The sequence below is a fragment of the Myotis daubentonii genome, chromosome 8 (assembly GCF_963259705.1).
Source record: "Myotis daubentonii chromosome 8, mMyoDau2.1, whole genome shotgun sequence".
In the NCBI taxonomy this organism is placed as follows: domain Eukaryota; kingdom Metazoa; phylum Chordata; class Mammalia; order Chiroptera; family Vespertilionidae; genus Myotis; species Myotis daubentonii.
This window is the reverse complement of record NC_081847.1, coordinates 31,624,615-31,649,236: the sequence shown is the minus strand read 5'-3', so window position 1 is coordinate 31,649,236 and position 24,622 is coordinate 31,624,615. Positions and strand designations below refer to the sequence as shown.

The following is a 24,622-nucleotide window of genomic DNA, read 5'->3' as shown; positions in this document are numbered from 1 at the left end:
AATCAAACCCCCTCTTCTAATGTTTGTTGCTGTTGCTGTTTGTTTAGTGAGTTTCCTGGACCAATTCTATAAAGTCTGTATTCCTTATCATGGCCACTAAAGTTTCTTCTGTTCATTTAGCTTAGTGGTCTCCTCATAATTGGACAGGTACTTCCTTAATTGCCATGGACCAATAAGTCTTCACCTTTTGCCAAAAGGTTGTATGTATGTATTAGGGCAGCTTTCCTTTACCTTCACTTCTTGCTTGTGCAAGGTTTCAGGGTCAGCTAGAGATGGGAGACTAGAGGGGGGATTTCTGAGATCTTTTCTGGGCACCTGCTCTTCCCAGAGTATACACATGACCTTTTAAATTTCCAGGAATATATAAGAACTTTTCAGAGCCTCCTATAAACATTTCATTCTCACTTTTTCCAGACTCCTGTTTGCCCCAACTAGTACCAGTGCCTCAAGCAACAGCAATGTTGAACAGTTGCCACAGGTTGTTTTCAACAAACACCCTGAGGATAGGGTTTTTCCCACTGAGAAAGCTCTGAATCAGGTCAAATAACAAGTACTGAGAATGGGGCTGCTAGGGAGCCGAGAGGTAGGTCAAATAGTAACAATTGTCCGGAAATACAGACTGTTGAGAAGTTCCAAACCCAATTTGTCCTTTCCAGTGGCTACTAGACTGTTGGTTGTCGTAACTACCAAGGTTTCAAGGCTGCTGGTTTTCAAAGCTACCACAGAACTGGGGAAAGGGGGATGGGATAGGACAAGTTAAAACACTGTATAGCTCTCTGTTCTTACTAAGATTACAGAGCTGTTGCTATAAAACATAATTGTGTAAGACCTGGCTGGGTAGCTCAGTTAGTTAGAGCGTCAGCCCAATACACCAAGGTTGTAGGTTAGATTCCCCAGTCAGGGCACATATAAGAGGCAACCAATGAATCCATAAATAAGTGGAACAACAAATCGATGTTTCTCTCTCTCTTCCCCCTCTTCTCTCTCTCTCAAATCAATAAATTAAAAACATAATTATGTAAGCTTTTACATAATGGTAAGAGGAAATAAAAAACAATGTAAGGCTCTAAGACAACACTGTCCAATTGAACTTTCTGTGATGATGGAAATGTTCTACACTGACCAATATGGTAGCCAATAGCTACATATACCTATTTGGCACTTGAAATGTAATTACTGCAACTGAGGAACTGAATATTCAACTTTATTTAATTTTGACCAATGGAAAAACATTTTTAAAATTTATCTTTATTGTTGAAACTATTACAAATGTCACCCCTCCCACCCACCCCAAATTAAATAGCCACATTAAAATGACTATCTTATTAGACATCACAGTTCTAAGATGAAATAGTTGCTTGATTGGCCAGAATGACCCTGGTGCAGGAGTAGGTGAGGAAGATTTCATCCGATGAGGGGCCCACAGCTCTCCTCCTCTGGCTCCTGGGGGTGGACAGGAGCTGTGGACTATGAACGCTCTGCATGTAGTTGTACCTGATGCACAGCGGGTGTTGCTCAATAACTATTGAAACAGGTCATGTCTGAGCCACCTGGCTGATGTAAGCTTTCATCTATCCTATTGGTGGCAAACTTAGACCTCAATCACTAGATCAAGTACAAACTGACAAATTCACTTCAATGAGAAGGGGTATAGAAGCTGTGAAAGAATATGCCCCTCTTCCTAATCCAGTAGTCCATGGAACATTTCCCGTTTTCCTCTGTAGCCACAAAACAAGCGCATGATAGCATCTGTTTCCTTCCACCCTTTCCTGTAGGGTCTCTTTTCTCCCACACTGCTGCAGGTACAGGCTTCTGTCTAGGGTCCATTCTGTCAATTCCCCCTTGAGGTTCCAGAACCTTCCTGCTGGTTCAGTGCTGAAGCAGGACTGAAATTTTCCCTCTTGCCAGAGAATGAACTGCACTTCTTCCCCTGACCCCCTTTCAGAGCTGGGAGCATTTGAGGGAGGAAGTAGAGAGGGTTCATGAGAGGCTCCTCCATGTGCCCTGGGGTTCATGTGGGCTAGGATGCCAATCACAAAGCAAGGGTCCCCAAGCCACCCCTAATCCAGGGATTTAAGCTAAGGTATCTGGGCAGCTGAAACTAAGCTTGAGATCAGAGTGGCTCCCATGCTGAGGCTGGAGGGTGCTGTGGACGATGCCTCCAGAGGATGTTGGTGGAGAGTGTGAGTATGGGCATGATGAGGCCTGGGGACCATAATAGGTGGAGTGGGAGATAGCTAATAAGTGGACTGTCTGCAATTTGAATGATAAATTCTCACCATAAAGCTAAGGGCTATTCAGGGTTGGGGACTGAAGTCAACCTGGAATGTGAGGCCATGACTCTGAGCAAGGTCTCACCTTTCTCAGCTCCAGTTTCCTCATTAGTAAAATGGGGCTGACTTGCCCTAGCTGGTTTGGGTCAGTGGATAAAGTGTCGGCCTGCGGACTAAAGAGTCCTGGGTTCGATTCTGGTCAAGGGCACATGCCTGGGTTGTGGGCTCCATCCCCGGTGGGGGGTGTGCAGGAGGCAGCTGATCAATGATTCTCTCTCATCATTGATGTTTCTATCTCTCTCTCCCTCTCCCTTCCTCTCTGAAATCAATAAAAAAATTAAATGGGGCTGACTCTTAACCTCAGCTGGTAGGAATGCTGTAAAGGTAAGTGAGAAGTGTTTACACAATGTCCTATACAGGGCCTGCCACAGTATCATTTCTTACCCCACCTGCTCTCACCTCGATGGACCATCTTAGAAGGTAGTGCAACTGAGCCTAGACAGCAACAAGAAAGTCAGTTAGAGGCAGGGATGAACTTCCTGACTCTGACTCACAGAGATGAGCAGGAGAGAGGAGTTGGGCCTCTGTCTGAGGCCCTGGGATGTCTGGGCTGGGAATGGATCTGTTTCTGAAAAGGAAGGGAGCAACACTCAGTCTTCTATATGTTCTCTCTCTATCCCTTGGGGCATTAAAGAAGGTGCCAGCCCCGCACCTCTGCCTCTCTCATGATTCATAAAGAAAAGGTGCCAAGATCCCTGCCTTTGGAGCCTGGCTCACCCACCCAAGGACAGAGGAATATACAAGTTCTTCCCTTCAGTCTCAGGACCTTATGTCCCCAATTACCCACAGTACACCTCTTCCCCTGTGGCTTCCCTCTGCCCATCCATCCCCAGCCCACCAGTCATCCTACATTTTCTCCATCCCTCCTCTTCTGTTCTCCCCATCCTGCATTCACAGAAGACTCCCTGGGCTGGGGTACATGCCAGGGGCATGTGTATCTCTGTGTCCACAGGGACACAGTGTGTTTCATGCTTAGGTCCCTGCCACTCCACATGGGGTGCCCAGAGGCCTCCCATTAGCAGCCTCTCCCCCTTCCCCTCAGGCCCCATTAAGGGAAAGTGAAGTCACCACCACTCTCATGGGCAGCTGGGGGCCGCTTAGCAGTCTCTCCCCCTCCTCTTCCCTTCTCCTCAGGCCCCATGCCCAGCCCTGAGGTTTGGAGAGCCTAGTAAGTGCCCTATCAACATGTTAATCAAATTACTTAGGAGCTAAAATTGACGCTGTTCATTAATTATACAAGATTATGCTAATTGTGCATGCAAATGCATGCAGGGGAACAGAAGGTGTTCAGGCACATGGTGGGCCATTAGCATAGAGGATGGGGTTCGGGTGCATTGGCATGCTAATGTATGCGCCCTGGCTATTTATAGTCCCCCAGCCCATCTGCACTGCAGCCACCTCTGCCCCAGTGAGGATCTTGGTGGGGAGACCAGGTCCAGGCCTGGCAGGTGGCTGTGGCCCTGGGGACACTGGGCCTTGGCTGCTGCCCCAGGCCAAGACCAGGAAGGGTCACTCCCACCTGGGCCTGAACGACCCCTTGTACCAACCTCCTCATCCACCATCCCTTCTCTAGCCTGGGCCCTTTGGTGCCTGCTTCTCCCTGGATGCAAAATGACTTTTCCAAATGACACAGCCAATAAGGCATCCTCAGCTGACTTCCTGTCACCCCCCCCCCGGGTCCAAATACCGCATGATTTGGTGCCAATACCCCACGCCCCCCAGGCCCTGGTCCACAGCTGCCCTCCTCAGTCTCATCAGGCACCACTGGGAAAATGCCATGCATCCCACCTGCCCCATGGCAGGGCTTTTATTCCCTTTGCATGTGGGGCCCCTTCCTCCTACTTCTCTCCCAGGGAAGATGTCTCTGGTCCTCTAAGACCCCAAATGCCGAAGGTCACAGGTGACCTCAAGGACCCCTTCTACTTCTCTAGGCCGAGTGGCTGCTACAGATTACACTTGGCAGGTTATCCTGTCATGCCCACCACTCTATCCTACTAGCTGTGCTTTTAAGTTTCTCTCTTTCCTGAAGTATTGTACTTTCCTTAAGATCGTGTTCATCTCTAGATTGCACTACCTGACACCTAGAAGGTGTTTATACCTCTTTATGAATGGGTGTGTTGAATGAATGAGGGAATGAATGGCCCCGCCATCTGTATCCTCTTCTGTCCTTGAGCTGGGGGCAGGGGCAGCAGACAAGAAAAACAGTGGGGAGCACAGACCCTGCCCCAGATGTTCTGTTTTTCCTGAGGCTCATGAGCTCAAAGGGAAACCATTTGAGGTGAAAATTAGTGGAGGATTTCCCTACCCCTGCTCCCACCCCCCACTCTGCTTTTCCCCATCCCTGGATGCAGTGCCATCTTTGGTCTTGGAATAAATAACGAGTTTTATTCCAGCCTTTGCTCCCAATCTGCATTTTTCCCCAAGGTCTACGCAGGACATGTGCTTTGGAAACCCTGCCCCAACCCATGTGTCCCTTCACATTGCTTCCTCCTTCTAGAGTTGCACTGTCTGATACGGCAGCCATGAGCTACATGTGACTGTTTACATTTAAATTAATTAAAATAAAATGGAAATTTTAGTTTCTCAATCACACTAGCCACATTTCAAGTGCTCAATAGCCATATGTGGCCAGTGGATATCATTTTGGGAGAGGTTTGATTGGACAGCACTTATAATCTAGACATTCATTTCCTTGCTCTTGACAGTCCTGTATTTGCAAGGACCCTGGGGCCCAGTTACTAGCAGCTTTCTCTTTGGAAGTGGGAACATAATTTCAGCTCTAAGTATCTCACAGGGATATGCGGAGGGGAAAAACAAAACACTGGTAAAAAGCTCTGCAGCCTGGTTTCTTAGGATGACATTCCTGGAAGCAGGGCTGGAGATGGGGATTCCTGTGAACGTGGTGTATTGGAGCCCTGGTCAGTGTGCTCAGTGGTTAGAGCGCCAGCACCTGCACCAAAGGGTCACAGGTTCGATTCCCAGTCAAGGGCAAGTACCTGGGTTGCAGGTTCGATACCTGGCCCTAGTCTCTCTCACATCGACGTTTCTTTTCTCTCTCTCTCTCTCTCTCTCTCTCTCTCTCTCTCTCTCTCTCTCCTTTCCCTTCCTTCCACTTTTTCTAAATATCAGTGGAAAAAATATCCTCTAGTGAGGATTGACCAACAATTTTTTAAAAATTCAAAAAAGAAAATGATATATTGGAAGAGCGCTCTGAAGAGACAAGCGAGGGAAGCAGGACCTGGCAGGAAAAGGGATTTAGGAAGAAGATGGTCTCAGCTAGAGTCCAGTGTCAGCCTGATCCTTTGGGGAGTTTGGGAGTGTGAATAGCACTAAGAGTTTATCATCCTTGTAATGTCAGTCTGTGGGCTGCTGGTGCCGGGGCGGCAGGGGGAGAGGGGGCGGTGGGCGAGGACCTTGCTTCTGGCTGAGGATAATTCACAGGTAGTGGGTTCCTTAACAGTCGCAGAGGCTGGGGTGAGGGAACCCAGGCAGGCACCAAGTCACCATGTGATACCTGGACGCTGCCTTCCAAAGAGCAGCTCCGTCCACTCTGCACTCCAGCCCCAAGGACCCAGAGTTGAACAGTGGGCTCACATCGGTCACCTCCACATTTCCCTTACGTCTTGCTTCTTTTGAGTAAAGTTCTGTGCTAAGGGAGTTTCTTTAGGCAGTGGTGTCACACCTGAGAAGTTGTGTATAAGTCAAATGTTTGCACTTGAGTCAATCCAGCATCTGCTTTGATAGGGAATATTTCATTGACAAGGAAGGTTCATTTTAATTTCATCTTGAGTTGTTTTTACAGGGGTGAATGAAAAGCACTTATAGAAATGATTAAGAAGGCTAAACTAAGTTCAGGAAGTGGTAAGGTAGGAGTGTGAGTGGACTGCATGCAGAGTCATGATGAATAACTACCACTCTCAATGGCTTTATTAGTTGGATGACCACTGTCCACAGCTCTTCATCTGGTCTTTTATTAAGCTTCCCATTATGGAGGATGTTGAGCATATAGACAGAACAGAATAATGGAACCATGTGTACCCTTCACTGAACTGCAACGCCGGTCAACTTTGGGCTCATATTAGGCAACTGTTCTCTAATTGCAAAAATCTCCTCTGGCTGAGAAGGCCCAAAACTAGGAGGAAGGACACCTGAGTCTCCTTTGCAACCCTGATGAATGTGTAACCTGGGGGGGATCCCCATTCCAGGGCGAACCTGGTCCCCGCATGGCCTGCTTCTGTTGAAGGACGGCTCACTGAACAGCCTGGCTGGGGCTCGGTTGGACTCTGAGAACCCCACTTAGAGGGATGTTTCCATGATTCTCATCAATGTCAGCAGTGCATGGAGTCCCAAATTGATACCCCAACTTTGGCACTCCCTGTGACTTTGTAGCTTATCCTCTGTTTTCTCATCTGTCAAGTAGGAATGATTGCAGACCTCAGGACTATGAGAGGATTACACAAGATAATGCAAGTGAGAACTCAGCAGTTTCCGGGCTCTTGCTGAGTACTGTCCTTGTAAATTAGACCTGGATGACCTTTTTTTCTTTTTATTATTTCAGAGAGGAAGGGAGAGGGTGTGAGAGAGAGTAACATCATTGGTCGGCTGCCTCCTGCATGCCCCCTACTGGGGACCGAGGCCGCAACCTGGGCATGTGCCCTGACCAGGAATCAACCGTGACTTCCTGGTTCATAGGTGGACACTCAACCACTGAGACACCCCGGCCTGGGTGGATGATTTTTTAAATTTATTTTTGCAGTTTTATAACTTATTTGTAACTCACGCTTGTAATTATGGTGTTTTCTTCTAGTAGTTCCAATGGCAGCTCCTGGGACTTGACCTTTCTCTTACCACCCTTTCTGTGGGACCACACCCCCAAAGAGCCTCATGGCCACAATAGGGAAAGCACTGGGCACAGGCTCTGTCTGACCCAGGGGCATAGTAAAATGCTCACCCTCCCTAGGGGTACTCAGCTCAGCCAGGGCTGTGGGCTTGACTCTGCCCAGCCAGGTAAAGGTAGCTTCCCCAGACTCCCAGCCCCATGGGAGTAGTGGGGCTTTTCAGAAACCCCCTCCCCTCTTCTCCCATCTCCTCATTCTCCCCCACCCCTGGAATCATACAGGCTTGAGGGGTCATCAGAGCTTCACAGCCCCTCAACACAATTCACATCCCTTCCTGTCTTAGGTCCCTGTAGGATGTCCCTGGCTCCGGAGCAGGATGGCTCATCCTCACTTACCTAGACCCTGCCAGGCTCTCTTCCTTCCAGGAGAGTATATAGTTAGGAAAGGGGGGAGGGGAGGAGGGAGAACTGGAGAAGAAATGGGATATGTGCAAAATACTGGAATGAGATTGCCAAGTTAGATATGAAGCTAGTTAAAGTCCATAGGGCAATAAATAAAATTGTAACCTTTAGGGTTAATTTCTCTACCAAACAGAAATATTCACTTCTCCCAACAAAAATCATTTGCATCTTAGTAGTTTTCTGTAGGTTAGCACCTAACTTTATGTCATCTGGGCCCCATCAATAGCAAATATGAGTCAAAGTTACTTTCCCCTGGATAATCAGCTAACTCTTAAATGGCTTTGTTAACATAATACGCTATAGCAACATAGTCAATATAAATATAATGCAAGCCACATATGTAATTTTACATTTTCTAGTAGCCACATTTTTTAAAAGAAGTGGTAATATTAATTATGAAAATATATTTAATTTAATCTAGTATATCCAAAATTATTATCATTGCAACATGTAATCAATACCAAGTAAGTTACTAATGAGCCCTGGCTGGTTTGGCTCAGTGGCTAGAGTGTGAGCTCATGGACTGAAGGGTCTCGGGTTTGATTCCTGGTCAAGGACACGTACCCTGGTTGCAGGTTCGATCCCCAACCCAAGTTGGGGTGTGTGTGTGAGGTAACCAATTGATGTCTCTCCCTCTCTCTCTCTCTCTCTCTCCCACCCCACTTCCCTTCCCTCTATTCTCTCTAACAAAAAAAATCAATGGAAAAAATATCCTTCAATGAGTATTTAAAATACACACACACACACACACACTAATGAGGTATTTTACATTTTTTCTAAGTGACTGAAATATGACAGGTATTTCATACTTACAGCACATCTCAGCTCAGACAAACTGCATTTGAAGTGCTCAATGCCACACGGGGCTTGTGGCTGCTGTGCGGGGTAGTGCAGCTCTGGAGCAGTGCTTCTCAAACTTTAGGGAGCATCAGAATCACCTGAGGGCTGCCCGGCTGGTGTTGCTCAGTGGTTGAGCGTCAACCTATGAACCAGGAAGTCACGGTTCAGTTCCTGAGCAGGGCACATGCCCGGGTTGTGGGCTCAGTCCCTAGTCGGGGGCGTGCAGGAGGCAGCTGATCAATGATTCTCTTTCATCAATGATGTTTCTATCTCTCTCTCTCTCCTCCCTTCCTCTCTGAATTCAATAAAAATATATTAAAAAGAAAAAAAAGAATCACCTGAGGGCTTATGAACACACAGATGGCTAGGCCCCACCCCCAGGAGGTTCTGATTCAATGTGTCTGAGGTGAGTCCCAAGAGTCTGCATTTCTAGCAAGTTCCCAGGTGATGTGGCTACTGGTGGTGTGGGTGCCACACTTGAAAACCACTGTTCCAGAATGTGTTTGAAAGGGCTCACAGGCATCTTTCTGCCTTATTTGCAAGTTATGGATAACTTTTCTTAACAGTTCCGAGGCTGACAGGGCCGCGGCATGCGCTGCTGCTGCTGCAGCAACAGGCTCTCAGGGGAGTGTGTGCATTGGCTGGGCCTCGGACGGGGTGGGAGCAGCCCATGGACGACCAGCTGGCAGTGGGTGAGATTTCAGCAGCTCCACCATTGATGGCATCGACTGTGTGCAGTTCTGAGCGGCAGGCTCAGAGGAAAGGGAAAAGGGAACTGACTCTCATCACCCCCACGCAGGGCTCAGGCCTTGCGTGGCTGCTTTTTACTCAATGCCACTCTGCAAGTAAAGCCAACCAGACTCACAAACTGAGATGTCCTGGGGCAGGTCTGCACAGCTGGAGGTGCCAGAAGGGCCCTGGGGCTCTCAGGGAGGCGGGGTCCCCAAAGGCCAGACAGGAAGTGGGAATTGGTGTGGACCCAAAGGACAAAAGCAACCTGTACTGGAAAGGGAAAGGGTGGGAAGACCTGCGAGCAAGGGCTGTAGAAGAGGCCAAGACGGGAGTTCCCCCAGGGGGAGCCAGGACCCTGCAGGAAACAGCAGCCTGAGGCATTGGGAGGTAGGAACTAAAGCAGCGGTTCTCAACCTGTGGGTCGCGACCCCTGAAAATACATCCTGCATATCAGATATTTACATGACGATTCATAACAGTAGCAAAATTACAGTTATGAAGTAGCAACGAAAATAATTTTATGGTTGGGGGTCCCCACAACATGAGGAACTGTATTAAAGGGTCGCGGCATCAGGAAGGTTGAGAACCACTGAAAGGATGTCCAGAGGCAGAACTGGAAGGCGCCTCAGCAGCCATCAATTACTGCTCTCCTGGTTTATGGCTGAAAGTGGATGCCAGCGATGCGGGATTTACTCCAGACCACACAATGAGCCTGCCTGGGCCAGAGCCTAGCTCTCCAGCCCCATCCAGGGACCCTTCCTCTGGAGACTGTAGGTTGGGAGTGGATTTCACGCAATGGCACATGTGAGCATGTAAGGGAAGTGGTGTCATCTTTGAAGTTGAATCATCGGTGACATCCCAGGGTTAGCATTAATCCCCTTTAGGACTATGTCCTATCCCGCTATTTTGTCCTCCTCAGTTTAGCACCTTGTAAGGGACTGAGTACATTAACATGGAATTTAAATAAACTGGTCTACACTGTGTGTGATTAGGGTGTCAACACTGCCATAAATGTGGGGCATGCACGGTGACTACTGTGGGCAAAGAAGTGTCTGTACCATGGAGTATCTTATAGGGGTGTAAGGAGTCCTTACGATGGCATATAATGTGATATAAACGGAGTGTCTACACTGTGCAGGTGTACTGTTTGGGAGCATTTGAGTTGCCTGCACCTTGGGGAGGACCTTTTGGATTATATATGGCATCTACACTGTGGTGACGACCTTATGGGGACATAAAAGCTGTCTGTCTGCAGGGTATCTTGTAGAGATGAATGGAGTGTATACATGATGGGTGTGCACTATTTGGGGTCACATGACATGTCTGCACCTCAGAGTGTTCTACAGGGGTCTATGTGTGAGCGAGATCTGCTGTGCGTGAGGGGGATTTGTTGGGGAGATCTGCTTACTATATGTGATGACTATACAGTACTTGCAATGGCTGTATTTAGGGTGATTGTATATAACAAAATGGTATATTAATGCATACTAGTACTGTCATATTCTTTCTGTACATATACTATGTAGGATGGTCATACACTGTGAGTAATGGAGAGACTCTGCATGTGATTAGTGTACCATATGTATGTGATAAGTACAGACTGTGTGTGGAGTACATATTGAATAGGCTTACATGAAGGATATACCCTGAGTGTGGTGAGTATACACTTTGTGATGGCTATGTTTTGTGAGTAATAGTATATAAGGCATCTACAGTGTATAGAATGGATATACTTTTATGACAAGTATACACTGTGTGGGTGATGGGCACACTTTGGGGAGGCACATGCTATGTGATATGGATGCACTACCAGTATATGTGAGATGGGCATATACCAGTGATGGCGAACCTTTTGAGCTCGGCGTGTCAGCATTTTGAAAAACCCTAACTTGACTCTGGTGCCGTGTCACATATAGAAATTTTTTGATATTTCCAACCATAGTAAAACAAAGGCTTATATTTTTGATATTTATTTTATATATTTAAATGCCATTTAACAAAGAAAAATCAACCAAAAAAATGAGTTCGCGTGTCACCTCTGGCACGCATGTCATAGGTTCGCCATCACTGGCATATACTATGACATATACATGGAGTGGGATAGGCTTACAGGTAAGTGTGAGTACCTGCTGCATATGTATACATTGTGTGGTGGGTATAATCATGAGAAATAGGTATATATGGTATACATAATGGACATATTCTTTAAGAATCCACTTTGTGGGACAAATAGGCACTGTGTGATTCCTACGCTGTGGGGGGTAGTCTGTGTGAAATAGTTGTTGGGATGGGTCTACTGCGTGGATATCAGGCATCCTGTGTGTGTGTCGCTTGTGATAGGAATATTGGGTGTGTGTCTGCATGTGAGCAGACAGAATGCAGTCACTCTACTGGGAGGGGGCATAGCAGGGAGCAGTTGGATCTTCATCTGTTTCCAGAACCTCCAGACCCTTGAGCCCACCGCCATACTGTTTCAGGTTCTTCCTCAAGTTCTTCCTCAAATGCAACCAGAACTGCCTAAAGAACGCAGGGAATCCCCGAGACATGCGTCGCTTCCAGGTGGGTCCGGGGAGAGCGTTCAGGCCTGCAAGCCTGCCCTTTCCTGTTAGTGGGAGTCAGGGGTACCCCTGCCACCCTGGGAAAGGCCTCGAGGGCAGATCCCTGCCCAACCCAGCCCAGCCCTGTGCTTCAGGGTCTGATGCCTGCTGGGGGTGGGGTGGCTCCATCTCAGCTTATGCTGGCTGCCAAGGGAGGCTTCATTAGAGCCCCACTTAAGGAGATGCTAATTGTGACATTTTTACATGATTAACGACCCAGCTAATTTGCATAGCGTGAAGCAGCGAGCAGCTGCCCTTAGCACATCCCCAACCTGCACACCCGTCCCAGGGAAGGAGGGGGGAAGAAGGCAGCCCCAATTTCCTCCCAAGGGTGGGGGCTCCTGCTGGTGGGCTCTCAAGCTGATGCTGACCCCCTCATCAAAACTCTCACTTCACTTGCCTAAGACCCATTCCTGCCGTGGAGCCCCAGGAACAGAGCCTGGGCTACTGTGTGTCTGCAGAAACCGGAGCCACTCCACCCGAGGAGACAGTCTTTCCCCCCAGAGCTCTTGACTTTTCTAGCTCCGGGGGTCAGTTGCCCTGGGCAGTCAGAGAGTGGGCTTCTGGGAATGTCACCTGACCCAGCTGGCTCCCTTCCACAACCCTGAGGGGCCGAAGCTTTTCCCCATGTCCGTGACCCTGAATTCCAGCATCCAGCCGCCAGCCTCCAGGTGCTGGTGCCCCACAAGTTTCCTCCTGGGAGCCTCCCATGTGCCCAGGGCTCCAGCCAGGCTGGCCTCGGCTCTCCCCGCAGGTGGTGGTGTCCACGACCGTGAGCGTGGACGGACACGTGCTGGCCGTGTCTGACAACATGTTTGTGCACAACAACTCCAAGCATGGCCGCAGGGCGCGCCGCCTGGACCCCTCCGAAGGTCAGGACCCCCGGTTCAGTCCCCGCGGCCGCAGGCCCGGCCAGCCTCGCGTCCCCACCCTGGGGCCAGCCCCTGACCTGGCTCCTCTCCCGCCTCCCAGCTGCCACCCCCTGCATAAAGGCCATCAGCCCGGGGGAGGGCTGGACCACGGGCGGCGCCACGGTCATTGTCATCGGAGACAACTTCTTCGACGGCTTGCAGGTCGTGTTCGGGAACGTGCTCGTGTGGAGTGAGGTGGGCCACCCCCCTCCCCGCCCCCGTCAGACTCCCTCCGGGCTCCGGGCTGGGCCTTTCTCTCCCGGGTCTTCACCCGCAGGCCTCCTCTCTCCGCTCGCAGCTCATCACGCCCCACGCCATTCGGGTGCAGACGCCCCCGCGGCACATCCCCGGGGTGGTGGAGGTGACCCTGTCCTACAAGTCCAAGCAGTTTTGCAAGGGAGCCCCCGGCCGCTTTGTCTACACAGGTGAGGAGTCGGGCGGGAGAGGGGAGGCCTAGGGTTCCGGGAAGGAGCGGGTCCTCGGTACGGCTCTGGAGCCCCGGCCTCGGGGTTAGTCAAATCTACCTGTGGTCTCGCCCCCTGGCGGCTGCTTTCCTCCCTGTGCACCTCGCGCTGCTTTCTGTCCTTTCGCTGCTCTCTCTCCCTGGCCTCTGGCTCCTGAATCCCCGCCCAGGCGCCGAGTCCCAGCCCTCCTCCGCGTTCTCTCTGCCTCGGGCCTTCTCGCCAGGGTGTCCAGAGCACCCCTCTCCTCAGGGTCTAGAGTAGACTAACATCTCCACGGGAATGTTTATTTCTAAGGTGCCCCCAATAGGCTCGCTGCTCTCTGAATCCTCCCTGGGTTGTCTTGGTTCCTCCAAGCCTCACTCTGCATGCGTGTACACACACACACACACACACACACACACACACACACGACCCGAGTGAAAGCCACTCCCTGGAGATGCGGGGTAGAAGCCTCCATCCCGGCTCTATTTGGCCACTGGCCAGAAATTCCCACCTAAGCCCAAGCCGCGCACTTCTCCACCCCCACCCCACCCCCATCCAACAGATATTCACGGAGCCCTTCGTGGGGCTCCCCCCACTGGGCAGTGACCCTACTTACTGACAGGGAGTGCCAGCCTGGCTGGGGGCTGGAGATGCACGTGGAGGGGATGTCAGCCAGGGGATTCCTCCTGCAGAGTGTGTGTGTGTGGGGGGGGGGGGGGGGGGAAGGGGGTTGAGGCATCCAGGGAGAAGGGAGAAGGCATGCAAGTGCAAGGACCCGGAGTGAGTGTTCTACACTTTGGGGTAAAGGAAAGGAAATTCGCTAAATCTGACGCCGAAGGTGAAGGAAGGTAAGGCTTCCGCTGGTGCGTTAGGTTGGGGTGAGGTGCTGCTGAGAGTGCACCTGAGCTGTGATAAATGGAGATGGTTGAGGGGTTTCTTTTTTATGGCAAATGATTTACTCCTGATAAGACCAAATGCAGATGATAAAAAAAAAAAAAACCTTTCCCTCCAGTCCTGCAGAAGCTAATATGTATATACAGTTTCCTTTTTTGTAATAAGAGAGGAACTCAAGAAACCTCTAAGATCACCGACCCGGGATTTTCCGAGAGGTTGGGGCGGGGCTGGGTGGCGGCTCTGCTGCGCCGGGCTCTGGGAGGGGGCGTCCTCCACTCGCTGCCGCTCTCCCCAGCCCTGAACGAACCCACCATTGACTACGGGTTCCAGCGGCTACAGAAAGTCATTCCCAGACACCCCGGCGATCCCGAGAGGCTGCCCAAGGTACTCGGAGGGGCGGGGCGGGGGTGAGGGTGTCCTGTGGCCGAGGCGGGAGTCGGGGCTCCAGGCCCCTCCGTCGCCCCCGGGGACTGCTCCTTGGTCCCGCTGTCTCCTCCCCTGCCCCCAGGAGGTGCTGTTGAAGCGGGCGGCCGACTTGGCGGAGGCCCTGTACGGAGTGCCCAGCAGTAACCAGGTAGGGCGCCCCCGCCGCCGCCCCGCGCGCGCTGCCTGCGCCCGGGCGCCCCGGCTGCCCGGCCTGCCCTGCCCCTGTCTTCGCAGGAGCTCCTCCTGAAGCGCGCGGCGGACGTGGCCGAGGCTCTGTACAGCGCCCCCCGAGCGCCCGCGCCCCTGGGGCCGCTGGCCCCCAGCCACCCCCCACCCCGCCGTCGTGGGCATCAACGCCTTCAGCAGCCCGCTGGCCATCGCCGTCGGGGAAGCCACGCCGGGCCCGGAGCCGGGTGCGTCCCGCAGTCCCCAGCGCGCGGACGCCCCCTTCCCGGCGGCGCTGCACCCCTGACCGCCGCTCTCCCGCAGGCTACGCGCGCAGCTGCAGCAGCGCGTCCCCCCGCGGGTTCGCGCCCAGCCCCGGCTCGCAGCAGAGCAGCTACGGCGGCGGCCTAGGAGCCGGCCTCGGCGGCTACGGGGCGCCGGGAGTGGCTGGCCTCGGCGTGCCCGGCTCCCCGAGCTTCCTCAATGGCTCCACGGCCACCTCGCCCTTCACCAGTGAGTGTCCCCTGCCCGCGGAGGGAGGGACCGGGACCCCCGGGAGCTGCGTGGGGCTCAGCCCTGCGCCTCCCAGCCCTTGGCGCGGGGCGGGGGGGGGGGGGGGAGGCTTCCGGCACCTGTCCCTTGAGCATCGACACTGGCCTTGCCATTGGGAGCCAGGCCAGCCCTCGGCGTGGCGTGCGATCTCTATCTTTCTCTTTTCTTTTCTTTTCTTTTCTTTTCTTTTCTTTTCTTTTCTTTTCTTTTCTTTTCTTTTTTTTTCTTCTTCTTCTTCTTCTTCTTCTTCTTCTTCTTCTTCTTCTTCTTCTTCTTCTTCTCTCTCTCTCTCTCTCTCTCTCTCTCTCTCTCTCTCTCTCTCTCTCTCTCCCCCCCCCCCCCCTCGGGCTCCCGCCCCTCAACTCCACCCCTCTGCTTCACATCCCGGGACAGTTCTTTCACCGTTAGCTCTCTTTGCTGACTTCATCGCTTCTAGCCTTCCTGTCCCCCTGAAACGGGCTTTTAACTAGGGAGCGTCCCTCTGAACCTGGCGGACCGCCACCTTTTGGTCTTAAACTAGAACTTCGGGAGGAGCATGGCGCCCCCTGCCGGAAGCCTGAGGGAACTCAGGGATCAAGAAAAGGGGGCTTCCACCTGGCCCCACACTCCCCTGGACCGTTGGTCTGAGAGGCCGGGGAGACGTGCCTCCCTGCGATGGGGTCACGCAGAGCGAGCGAATTCTGTGTGGCCAGACAGCGGGATTCAAAGTTTGAGTGTTTAAATCAGGAGCTGTCTGACATTCAGCAAGTTATTTACTTTGAACGTCAATTTCTTTGCTGTAAAATGGGATCATTGTCACCCCCTGCCTAGGGTTGTTCTCAGATCAGAATGTGCCACTGGGCACTAATTCTCTGTCTGCTTCTTGGGGTGGGGCATTTCAAAGGTAGGTGGATGGGCGATAGGACATTTAGGCTTTTACCATTTGCACTGCCCTCAAGTGCCTCTTTCTAACCCAAGTTCCAGAGCAGCCTGTTTTCAGCTTCTTATAGCTTAGCTATTAAGCTCACATTTATACAGCACCTACTGTGTGCTGCAAAGCACCTCCCTATCAGCTGTAAGAGAGATTGTACCTCAAGTCTAGGGGGACGCTGCTGAGCCAGAGGAATGAGGAAGGCTGTGGGAGAAGCTGGCCGTGGCTTTTCCTGTGGTTTCCTCACCTGCTCCCCATCTTATGTTTGCTATTGCTGAGGATCAAAGTCTCTGGCCACCTGCCTAGCCTTCCTTGCCAGTGGCCTGCACCCTGGGTACTGCTCTTTCTGACTGTGGGTTTGAGTCTGGCACTCTACTCCCTTCCCAGGCTCAACTTCTGGAACCCTAAGCCCCATATTCCAGCATCCACACAGGCGATATCCCTCTGGAAGCCTCTGTCTCTCCTGGCCATTTTCTCAGGCCAGGCTCCACTGCTCTTACTTCCCTTCAGTTCTGGGAAAGCACTCTCAAACCTCTCTCTGGGTGCCCCTCGGATTTGGAGCTGCTGGAGTCTGGAGCACCAACCTCCCTCCTCCACTATAACACAGTGCCATCAGCAGTGGAGGAACTCACTGACCCAGTGGGCAGAAGCCAGGCCACCTGGGATCTCCCCATTCAGCCAGAGGATCGAGAATTCTAGAGCTGCTTATACCCCCCTTCCAGCATCAGCTGGGGACACCCTGGCCTCGCCCCAGTGCCAGTCCCATCTCGTAATATTGTAGTGCTGACCCAGGTCCCCATCCACTCCTCATGTGCAGAGGACATTGTGGTATAGCTTCAGGGACTGTCATTTTCATTGAGTGCTAGGATGTGCCTGGAATGACATCCAGAACTGTCCCGGCCAGTGGGTCTGGGCTATCTGTGTGGACTGCCCCTTCGTCTTTACTTTGGCCACCAGCAGCCCTGGACTGACCCACAACTCCCATCCTACTCAAGCTGCAAAATGTGGCTGTGAGCCCCTGGCCTTGAGAGATAGATAGAGTACATTTGTTTCAAGCCCTCCGTGGAGCTCATGGCCTCTCAGCTAGCAGTGAGCATTGTCTTAAAGGAGATGACCATTCATGGCCTGAGGACATTTGGGACAAGGGCAGCAATGAATCAATGGGAGGGGGAGGGGTGCTTTGATGCCAAAGGCAGCTAGCCTTCTCAGGCTCTTGGTTTCTTCCAGAAAGCCTCTGCCCCCACCCCATAGCCCGCTGCTCAGACAACACTGAAATCACAGCCGGATTGGTCTTTAGGAAAGGCAGGGAACTGGGTTCAGATGAAGATATAGAAAGAGGGGTCCAGAGATACAGTGGGCAGGAGCCGCCAGGAGAGGAGGCTGTAGGGAGGAGGGACAGACAAAGCCTCTATGCAGGGCTGCAAGCCACAGCTCCGGGTGACTAGGGGGTTGGAGGACAGGAAAATCTGAGGATGTGATCCCTACGCTTTTCTTTATTTTATTTTTTTAAAATATATTTTTAGCCCTAGCTGGTTTGGCTCAGTGGATAGAGCATCGGCCTGTGGACCAAAGGGTCCCGGGTTTGATTCCAGTCAAGGGCATGTACCTTGGTTGCAGGCTCCCCGCTGGCCTGGGCCCTGGTCGGGGCATGTGCAGGAGGCAACCACTCAATGTGTTTCTCTCACATTGATATTTCTCTCTCTTTACCTCTTCCACTCTCTCTAAATATCAAAGGAAAAATATCCTCGGTGAGGATTTAAAATATATATATATATATATATATATATATATATATATATATATATATATATAGAAATTTATTTATTTGATTGATTTCAGAGAGGAAGGGAGAGAGAGAGACAGCAACATCGATGATGAGAATCATTGCTTGGCTGCCTCCTACACGCCCCGCTACTGGGTATGGAGCCTACAACCCAGACACGTGCTGCCCTGACCGGAACCGAACCATGACCTCTTGGTTCATAAGCCGATGCTCAGCCACTGAGCCACGCCAGTCGGGCCCTATGCTTTCTTTAAAATTGACCAGCTGGAAGAGGGTGATATAGGACTTTGGCTGGAGGTGACAAGGACCTACATTAAACTGGGAGAAAACAAAATACCCAGAGTGAGAGGTGATTGATAAGGGGAGCATATTTGTGGAGGAAGTTCAAGTGCTTGTTGTGTGAGCTCTGGCCCTGGACAGAGAGCCTTGTAACAGGAGCCTTCATCTACCCCCAAACTTTACCGCTGACCATTTGCCCCAGCTCCACTATGAACCCCAATCTTTGACTCTGAGAACTTTGGTACTCTAGGGCCCATAAATATTTTTCAGCTTCTCAGACTTCCAGTGGTTTTCAGCAGGAATCCTAGGCTGTTCTATCTCTTGCTCATCTCTCATCTTTGGGGCCACCTCCCAGTATTTGATTTTGTTGGATATTCTGGTTTTGCTTTTGTTTTTACCTAGTTTGACTCTGTTACCTCCAGCCCCAAGAAAGGGTCTCCAGAGCCCCCCAAAAGGCAAGTGTTGGCCCAGGACCTCAGAGGCTCCCAGCCTGCCTCCAGACCCTGCGCTGTATGGGTCCCCCCAGGACCTTCACAGCCCCCAGTGAGGTCTGGGCCTGGGGTCAGCAGCCCACGCTGCTCACTATGGTGCTGTCTCCCTGTTGTGTCTCCCACTGCCTTCCCTGCTGCACCTGCCCCTGCCCGCCCCGCCCCGGAGTCATGCCCTCTAGCCCCCCGCTGGCTGCTGCCTCCTCCATGTCCCTCCCGGCGGCTGCCCCCACCGCCAGCGTCTTCTCCTTCTCACCTGTCAACATGATCTCCGCTGTCAAACAGAGGAGCGCCTTTGCCCCCGTGCTGCGCCCACCAAGCTCCCCAACCCAGGCCTGCCCCAGAGCCCACGGAGAGGGGCTTCCAGGTGAGTGAGTGGTTCATTCTGCCCCACTGTGGCCTGGTGGAGCAGCTGGGCGTGAGGGGCCCATGCCATCCACATCTCACCAGAGCCTCATGCCAGTTGACCAGTTCTCCCTGTAGGGTACAGAGCAAAGAGCTTTGTAGGAGTCCAAGGGGACCCCATTTCCCTGTCCTCATAGCTTGGGATGGTCACCACTCCTGATGCTATCAACTGGCCACTTGACCAAGGGAAAGGGGACTCAAATTCCAGTTGGAGAAGGTCTGAAAACCATCCCAGGGCCCCTCCCCCTCCAGCTGAACCCAGGGCAGAGACCTAATACTCAGCTGGAGGAACCCCACGTGGACTACGTGCTTTTTACCTGTGTGTCCACTGGAGGGTAGCACACACCACTGTGAGGGACTGGGTCACTTGCTGATGGAAGGGGACTGGCCTTGGACAAAGTTTAGCCCAGCTTCCTCTCCCCCATTTTCCAGATAAGAAACTGAGACCACATCATCCCTCCACATCCCAATTGTGAAATGGTTGTCATTTGCCACTTCATTTATCAGTCTCCTCCAACTCAACATCCAATTTAACAGCCTGAGCCCTAACCAATAGTGTATAGCGAGTCAAAAGAAGTCACATCCCCTAGAAGATGACTGTTAGGATGGGCTTGTTAGATAATGCTCTAGGATGGTTTGAAAGGGCAATCCTTTTTTTTGCCTTTTTTTTTTTTTAACCCAAGACAGTTTAAAATGTGAGGGACATCAATACCAACCATGGGAGTGGGTAGGCAGGGGCAAGGGTGATGGGAGTGATGAATGTCATGGAGATAGGGGAGGAAGCCACGCTGCTGCTGCCGCTGCATTGGCTATCAGTGCTCCTGGAGCCTGACCTCTTTTCTTTTCTGTCCTGGTACCTGGCCATCTGCTTCCTCACCTCGAGCCAGGCCCTCTGGCACGCCTTGCCTAACTCTCTGCAATGCTGGTTCCAGACCAGAGCTAGGGCTGGCTGACTACCTCCAAGGCTCTTGATAGCACTGTACTCAGCCCTGTATACTGTCCCCAGCCCAGAGCGGACAGGCAGATAAGCTCCCCAGGCTACACATGGCTCATAGCCCCTCCCCTTGGTTACTACAGACCAGCCTTTTGAGGATTCTGAGAAGTTCCACTCTCCAGCCCGGGGGCTTCAGGGCCTGGCGTACTCCTAATTACGGTAAGTCCTTTCCCGGCCTTAGATGGGCTATCTCTCCAAAAGGCCTTAGCATGTATGGGGAGCTGGGGTCCAGGTCTTCCTCTCCAGAGCCCATCTAGACAACTGTCAGGGCCACGGAGCCCGTGCAGTGGCCCATACTGAACAAGTGTCAAGAAGTGGCTTCCTGTCCCCTGCAGCCAGCCTTCATTCAAGACCTTCTCTCCATCTCCCAACCAGGTCTGCAGGTCTGGCCCCTGCTGGCCCAGACTGGAGGTCCCACCAGGATTCACACCCATGCCCTGGATGGCAGCACAGACAGATGCAGGGCCAGGGCTGTGGACAGACCTCAACCCATGGGCCTGAATGGGGAGAGGACTTCCTCCCCATGCTCCCGGCCCTCCACAGGCTTCTTTCACCTCCCTTCCTTGGGGCTGGTCGAAGCCCCAGCACTGTGCTGACGCTTTTGGCAGGAGAGCATCCCAGGGAGGTGCTGGGATGTAGGACTTCACACTCCGGACCGGTTCCTGTGGAAGAGATGGACTTTGTGCAGACCTGAGGCATCAGGTGACAGGAGCACAGGAAGTGGACTGTGGGAAAGAGGATAGCTCAGGGAGAGGTGGCCTGGGAAGATCCCATTTGTGTCTGGCCCATCTCGCTGGGCCAGCGCCCACTTCTCTTTAGGGCAAGGGAGATGTCCAGCAGCCTCAGAAGGCTTGCGCAGGCTCCCATGGAGCTTCCGATGGCCGCTTGGCCCATGGCTGCCCCACTCCCATCGCAGCCTGCACTCTCACGCTTGCCACATCATGAATCCCAGTGGGGGCTTCAGGCATGGCAGTGCAGAAGAGGGGGTGCGAGGCCCCTGAATTATGGGTCTTCCTCCCAATAGGTGTCCCATGGACTCTGACCCACACACACATGACTCTGCTGGTCCCATAGAACCATGGAAGGGGCCCAGCTGCCCCTGGACTCACACTCTGCTCTGTTGGGGTTGGAGAAAACAGAACAATAAACACAGATGCGGGTGGCCACCCAGCCTCTCCTGCCTGCTTCCTTGGCGTGGGTCTGCTTTTCTAGGCTTCTCATGAAGCCCGTCTAAAACATGCCCCTGGCAGTGTTCTTGCACGTTGGGCTTTTTCAACAGCCCCGGAGTTCAACTGAGCAACTATTCCCTACCCAGGTCTGCTTTCAGGTACTGTGTCGGGGTGTAGGGAGAAGGCGTACAAGGCCTGAGGACCCAGGACATGGGCTGAGCCCTGAGATCTTTGGCTGGGAGCACGTTCTGGCCACTGAGGGCTCCATCCCCTAGCTGTCTGGCAGGACCAAAGTAGGGATTGTCATCCCCCAGGGTAGGGGTTGCTGGGGACCAGAACAGAGCAAATTAAACATTACCTAGGTGTACACAGGCCCAGGAGTAAGATCCCTCCTGGCTAGAGGCTGCAGGGCCTCACTTGGGCTGGGTGGGGTGGCTTTTGGCTCCCAAAGTTGCTATCTGAGCGAGGTCTGACCCCAGGCCTAACCACTTTCTGGCTTTCCTGTCTCAGAGTTTTGGAGGAAGGATAGTAAAGATGCAAGATTCCTGGACTCATTTACCCCCTCTCCAGGATGAATCCCTGTTGTTCCCCTGAGACATGTGCCTGAGACCTCGGACCCGGGGAGCCATTTTTTGACTCATTGTCCAGGGATCCCAGTGTCCAGGCTGGTGGCAGTCTTTGGCTCTGACCTGGGGAAATCCTATTCTTCCCCTACCCATGTGCCCATGCCCTACAGCCCTCTGGCCAAAGACACTTGCCAAGGCAGATGGGCTGGTCCTGCCACTTCCTTCTCTTGTGATCCTGGCCAACATCTGGGACCATAACAGGTAGCCTTCTGGTCACCTTCCCCTATTTATAGTGCTTGCCTGGTCTCCCCCTCAGTTCCTGTTTCCAGTCTATGTTGCAGAGCCCTGAAGGCTACCTTGCCACACCCTGCTCCATTCAGACTCTGAGCAGTTTCCACTGCCTGGGGCTCTCCACGGCAGTCCACTGGACTGGATGCAGATGGTAGCCGGACAGTGGTCATATTCTGGTTCCTGAGATGGGTCAGATGCCATGGATGATAGGAATGAGATGTGATATCTGTCTTCAAAAATCTCTCAACTGTGCTCAAGCCACCATTTGAGTCGGCACTGCCCACTCCCTGGTCCAGGGTAGGCAGAGCTAATCAATTATGTTTGCTATCAATTTGATGGACTGAATTGTGTCCTCCCCAAATTCATACATTCAAGCCCTACCCCTTTCCCCCCATATGACTATATTTAGAGATAGGGCCTTTAAGGAGGTGATTAAGGTTAAATAAGGTCATGAGAGTCGTGCCCTCGTCTGATAGAATTGGTGTCCTTGTAAGAAGAGACCCCAGAGCTCTCTCTTCACTATATGAGGACACGGTGAGAAGGTGAGACTGTCTACAAGCCAGGAAGAGAGTCCTCGCCAGGAACCAAATCAGCTGGCACCTTGATCGCTGGTACTTGTAGTTTCCAGAACAATGAGAAAATAAATTTCTATTGTTTCAGCCACCCGTCTATGGCATTTTGTTATGGTAGCCTAAAGTGACTAATATAATTTTCCTTTTCACATGTCTTAGATTGGTTCCCCTAGAAGCAGAATCTGAGACAAGCTTCCTGCTGGAGAACTGGGGTAGACAGTGTAGAACACACCTCAGAGTTTTTCCACCTGAGGAGCAAGGGAGCTGGAGTATTTATACACCAACTTCCATCAGTCGGTGGGTGAGGGCTTCTGTGGGGAAGGGGAGCATTACCTTCCTGGCACTTCCAGTCAGCCCATGGGTGGTAAAACAGGTCCCAAAAGCTAGAGAAAATCTTCAGGCAAAAAGATGCAGGTGTTGGCAGATGGAGTCAGACAGGTGTGCACTGAAGAGATAAAGATGAGATGTGGGTGGGACACAAAAGTGTCTACCGTGGAGATAGACCCGGGGTGTCAACCTGGGGAAAAGGAAGTTGATTTTTGTACTTGAAATAAGTTCAGAGCGGGCGTGAATTTTCCTTTTCCTTTATTTGCAAGTCCCAAGTCTCCTGAGACCACGTGACAGAAACTGCCCAGGTTGTTTCTAAATGCCAGGTGACAAAGAGAAGCTTCTCAGCATCAGCCCACCCACAGGGCCAATCAGGATAAAGATAAGACAGTTGGTTACTCGATCTTCAGAGAGACAACATCTCCCAGAAATCCTCCGCTTTCTTCCCATATGTTTCCCAGAAAAACGAGGCTGCTGTGTTCTGCATCCTACCCGGGGATCAGACGGCCTCTGAAGCTGCATTTTGCTCAGACAGGACCCACTGGGGACTGGACTCAGTGATTCAAGGGAAGCCAGGTAGCAGCTGAGACCAGCCCTACTGCTGACTATTCTGCAAAACATCCTTCTCCCCATCCCACCCATATCGGTGGGCCCCTTAGCCTCTTCCAAAAACAAAAGTCCCCCAGAAAAATGGAAACTGCCATGCAGTGGGGAAAGGATGGTTTTTTAATCAATGGCATTGGGTCAATTGGATATTCAAATGAAAAAAATTAAACTTAACCTCTACCTCGCAGTGGCAATTTTATCATAAAACAAGTACCCATAAATGTATGGGCTTGTTCTGGATTCCCTATTCTGATCCATTGATCTTTTTGTCTATCTTTATACCAATACCACACTAATACAATTACTAGAGACCCGATGCATGAAATTTGTGCACGGGGCCTTGGCCCCGGCCCCTGCCCACCACTGCCGTGGCCCCTGCCCACTGTGGCTTTGTCTGGAAAAAAGGACGTCCAGAAGGACGTCCAGTCTAATTAGCATATTACACTTTTATTATTCTAGACCAGAGGCCCGATGCACGAAATTCGTGCAAGAGTAGGCCTTTGCAGCCATGGCGGCTGCTTGGATCCCTCCCTTGCAGTTGTGGTGGCTTCCTTAATCCCATGGCTATAGCCCAAGTTTCGTCTGGAAGGTTGTCTGGAAGGACATCTGGTCTAATTAGCATATTATGCTTTTTTATTATAGATGTTAAATTAGTAAGTTTTTAAAAATATCTTTTTAATGATTTTTTAGAGAGAGAGAGGAAGGGAGAGGGATAGAGAGATGGAAACATCAATGAGAGAGAATCATTGATCAGCTGCCTCCTGCACGCCCCCTACTGGGGATCGAGCCCGTAACCTGTGCATGTGCCCTTGACCGGAATTGACCTGGAATGCTTCAGTCCGCAGGCCGATGCTCTATCCACTGAGCCAAACCAGCCAGGGCTATTCTTAATTTTATTTAAAATTTTAAAAATTATGAATAGATGCAACTTTTATGAACTTTTCTTCTGCATGTATTGAGATAATTGTGTGACTTTCTCCAATATTTTGTTAATGTGCTGAATTACACTCATTATGTGTCTAATGTTAAGCCATTGC

The 24,622-nt window shown here is 51.6% G+C and overlaps 1 protein-coding gene across 1 annotated transcript in view; it reads left to right on the top strand.

Moving 5' to 3' along the window:
- The window catches only part of EBF4 (EBF family member 4), a 56,495-nt gene extending 35,253 nt beyond the window's left edge, over positions 1-21,242 (top strand). Inside the window, 12 exon segments of the mRNA XM_059705731.1 lie at positions 11,682-11,763; positions 12,556-12,673; positions 12,774-12,907; positions 13,011-13,137; positions 14,348-14,436; positions 14,561-14,626; positions 14,713-14,802; positions 14,804-14,891; positions 14,968-15,156; positions 18,825-19,022; positions 20,138-20,213; positions 20,430-21,242. Coding sequence (XP_059561714.1) covers positions 11,682-11,763; positions 12,556-12,673; positions 12,774-12,907; positions 13,011-13,137; positions 14,348-14,436; positions 14,561-14,626; positions 14,713-14,802; positions 14,804-14,891; positions 14,968-15,156; positions 18,825-19,022; positions 20,138-20,208 — 1,252 coding nt within the window. The 3' untranslated portion in view covers positions 20,209-20,213; positions 20,430-21,242.
- The last annotated feature ends 3,380 nt before the right edge of the window (positions 21,243-24,622 follow it).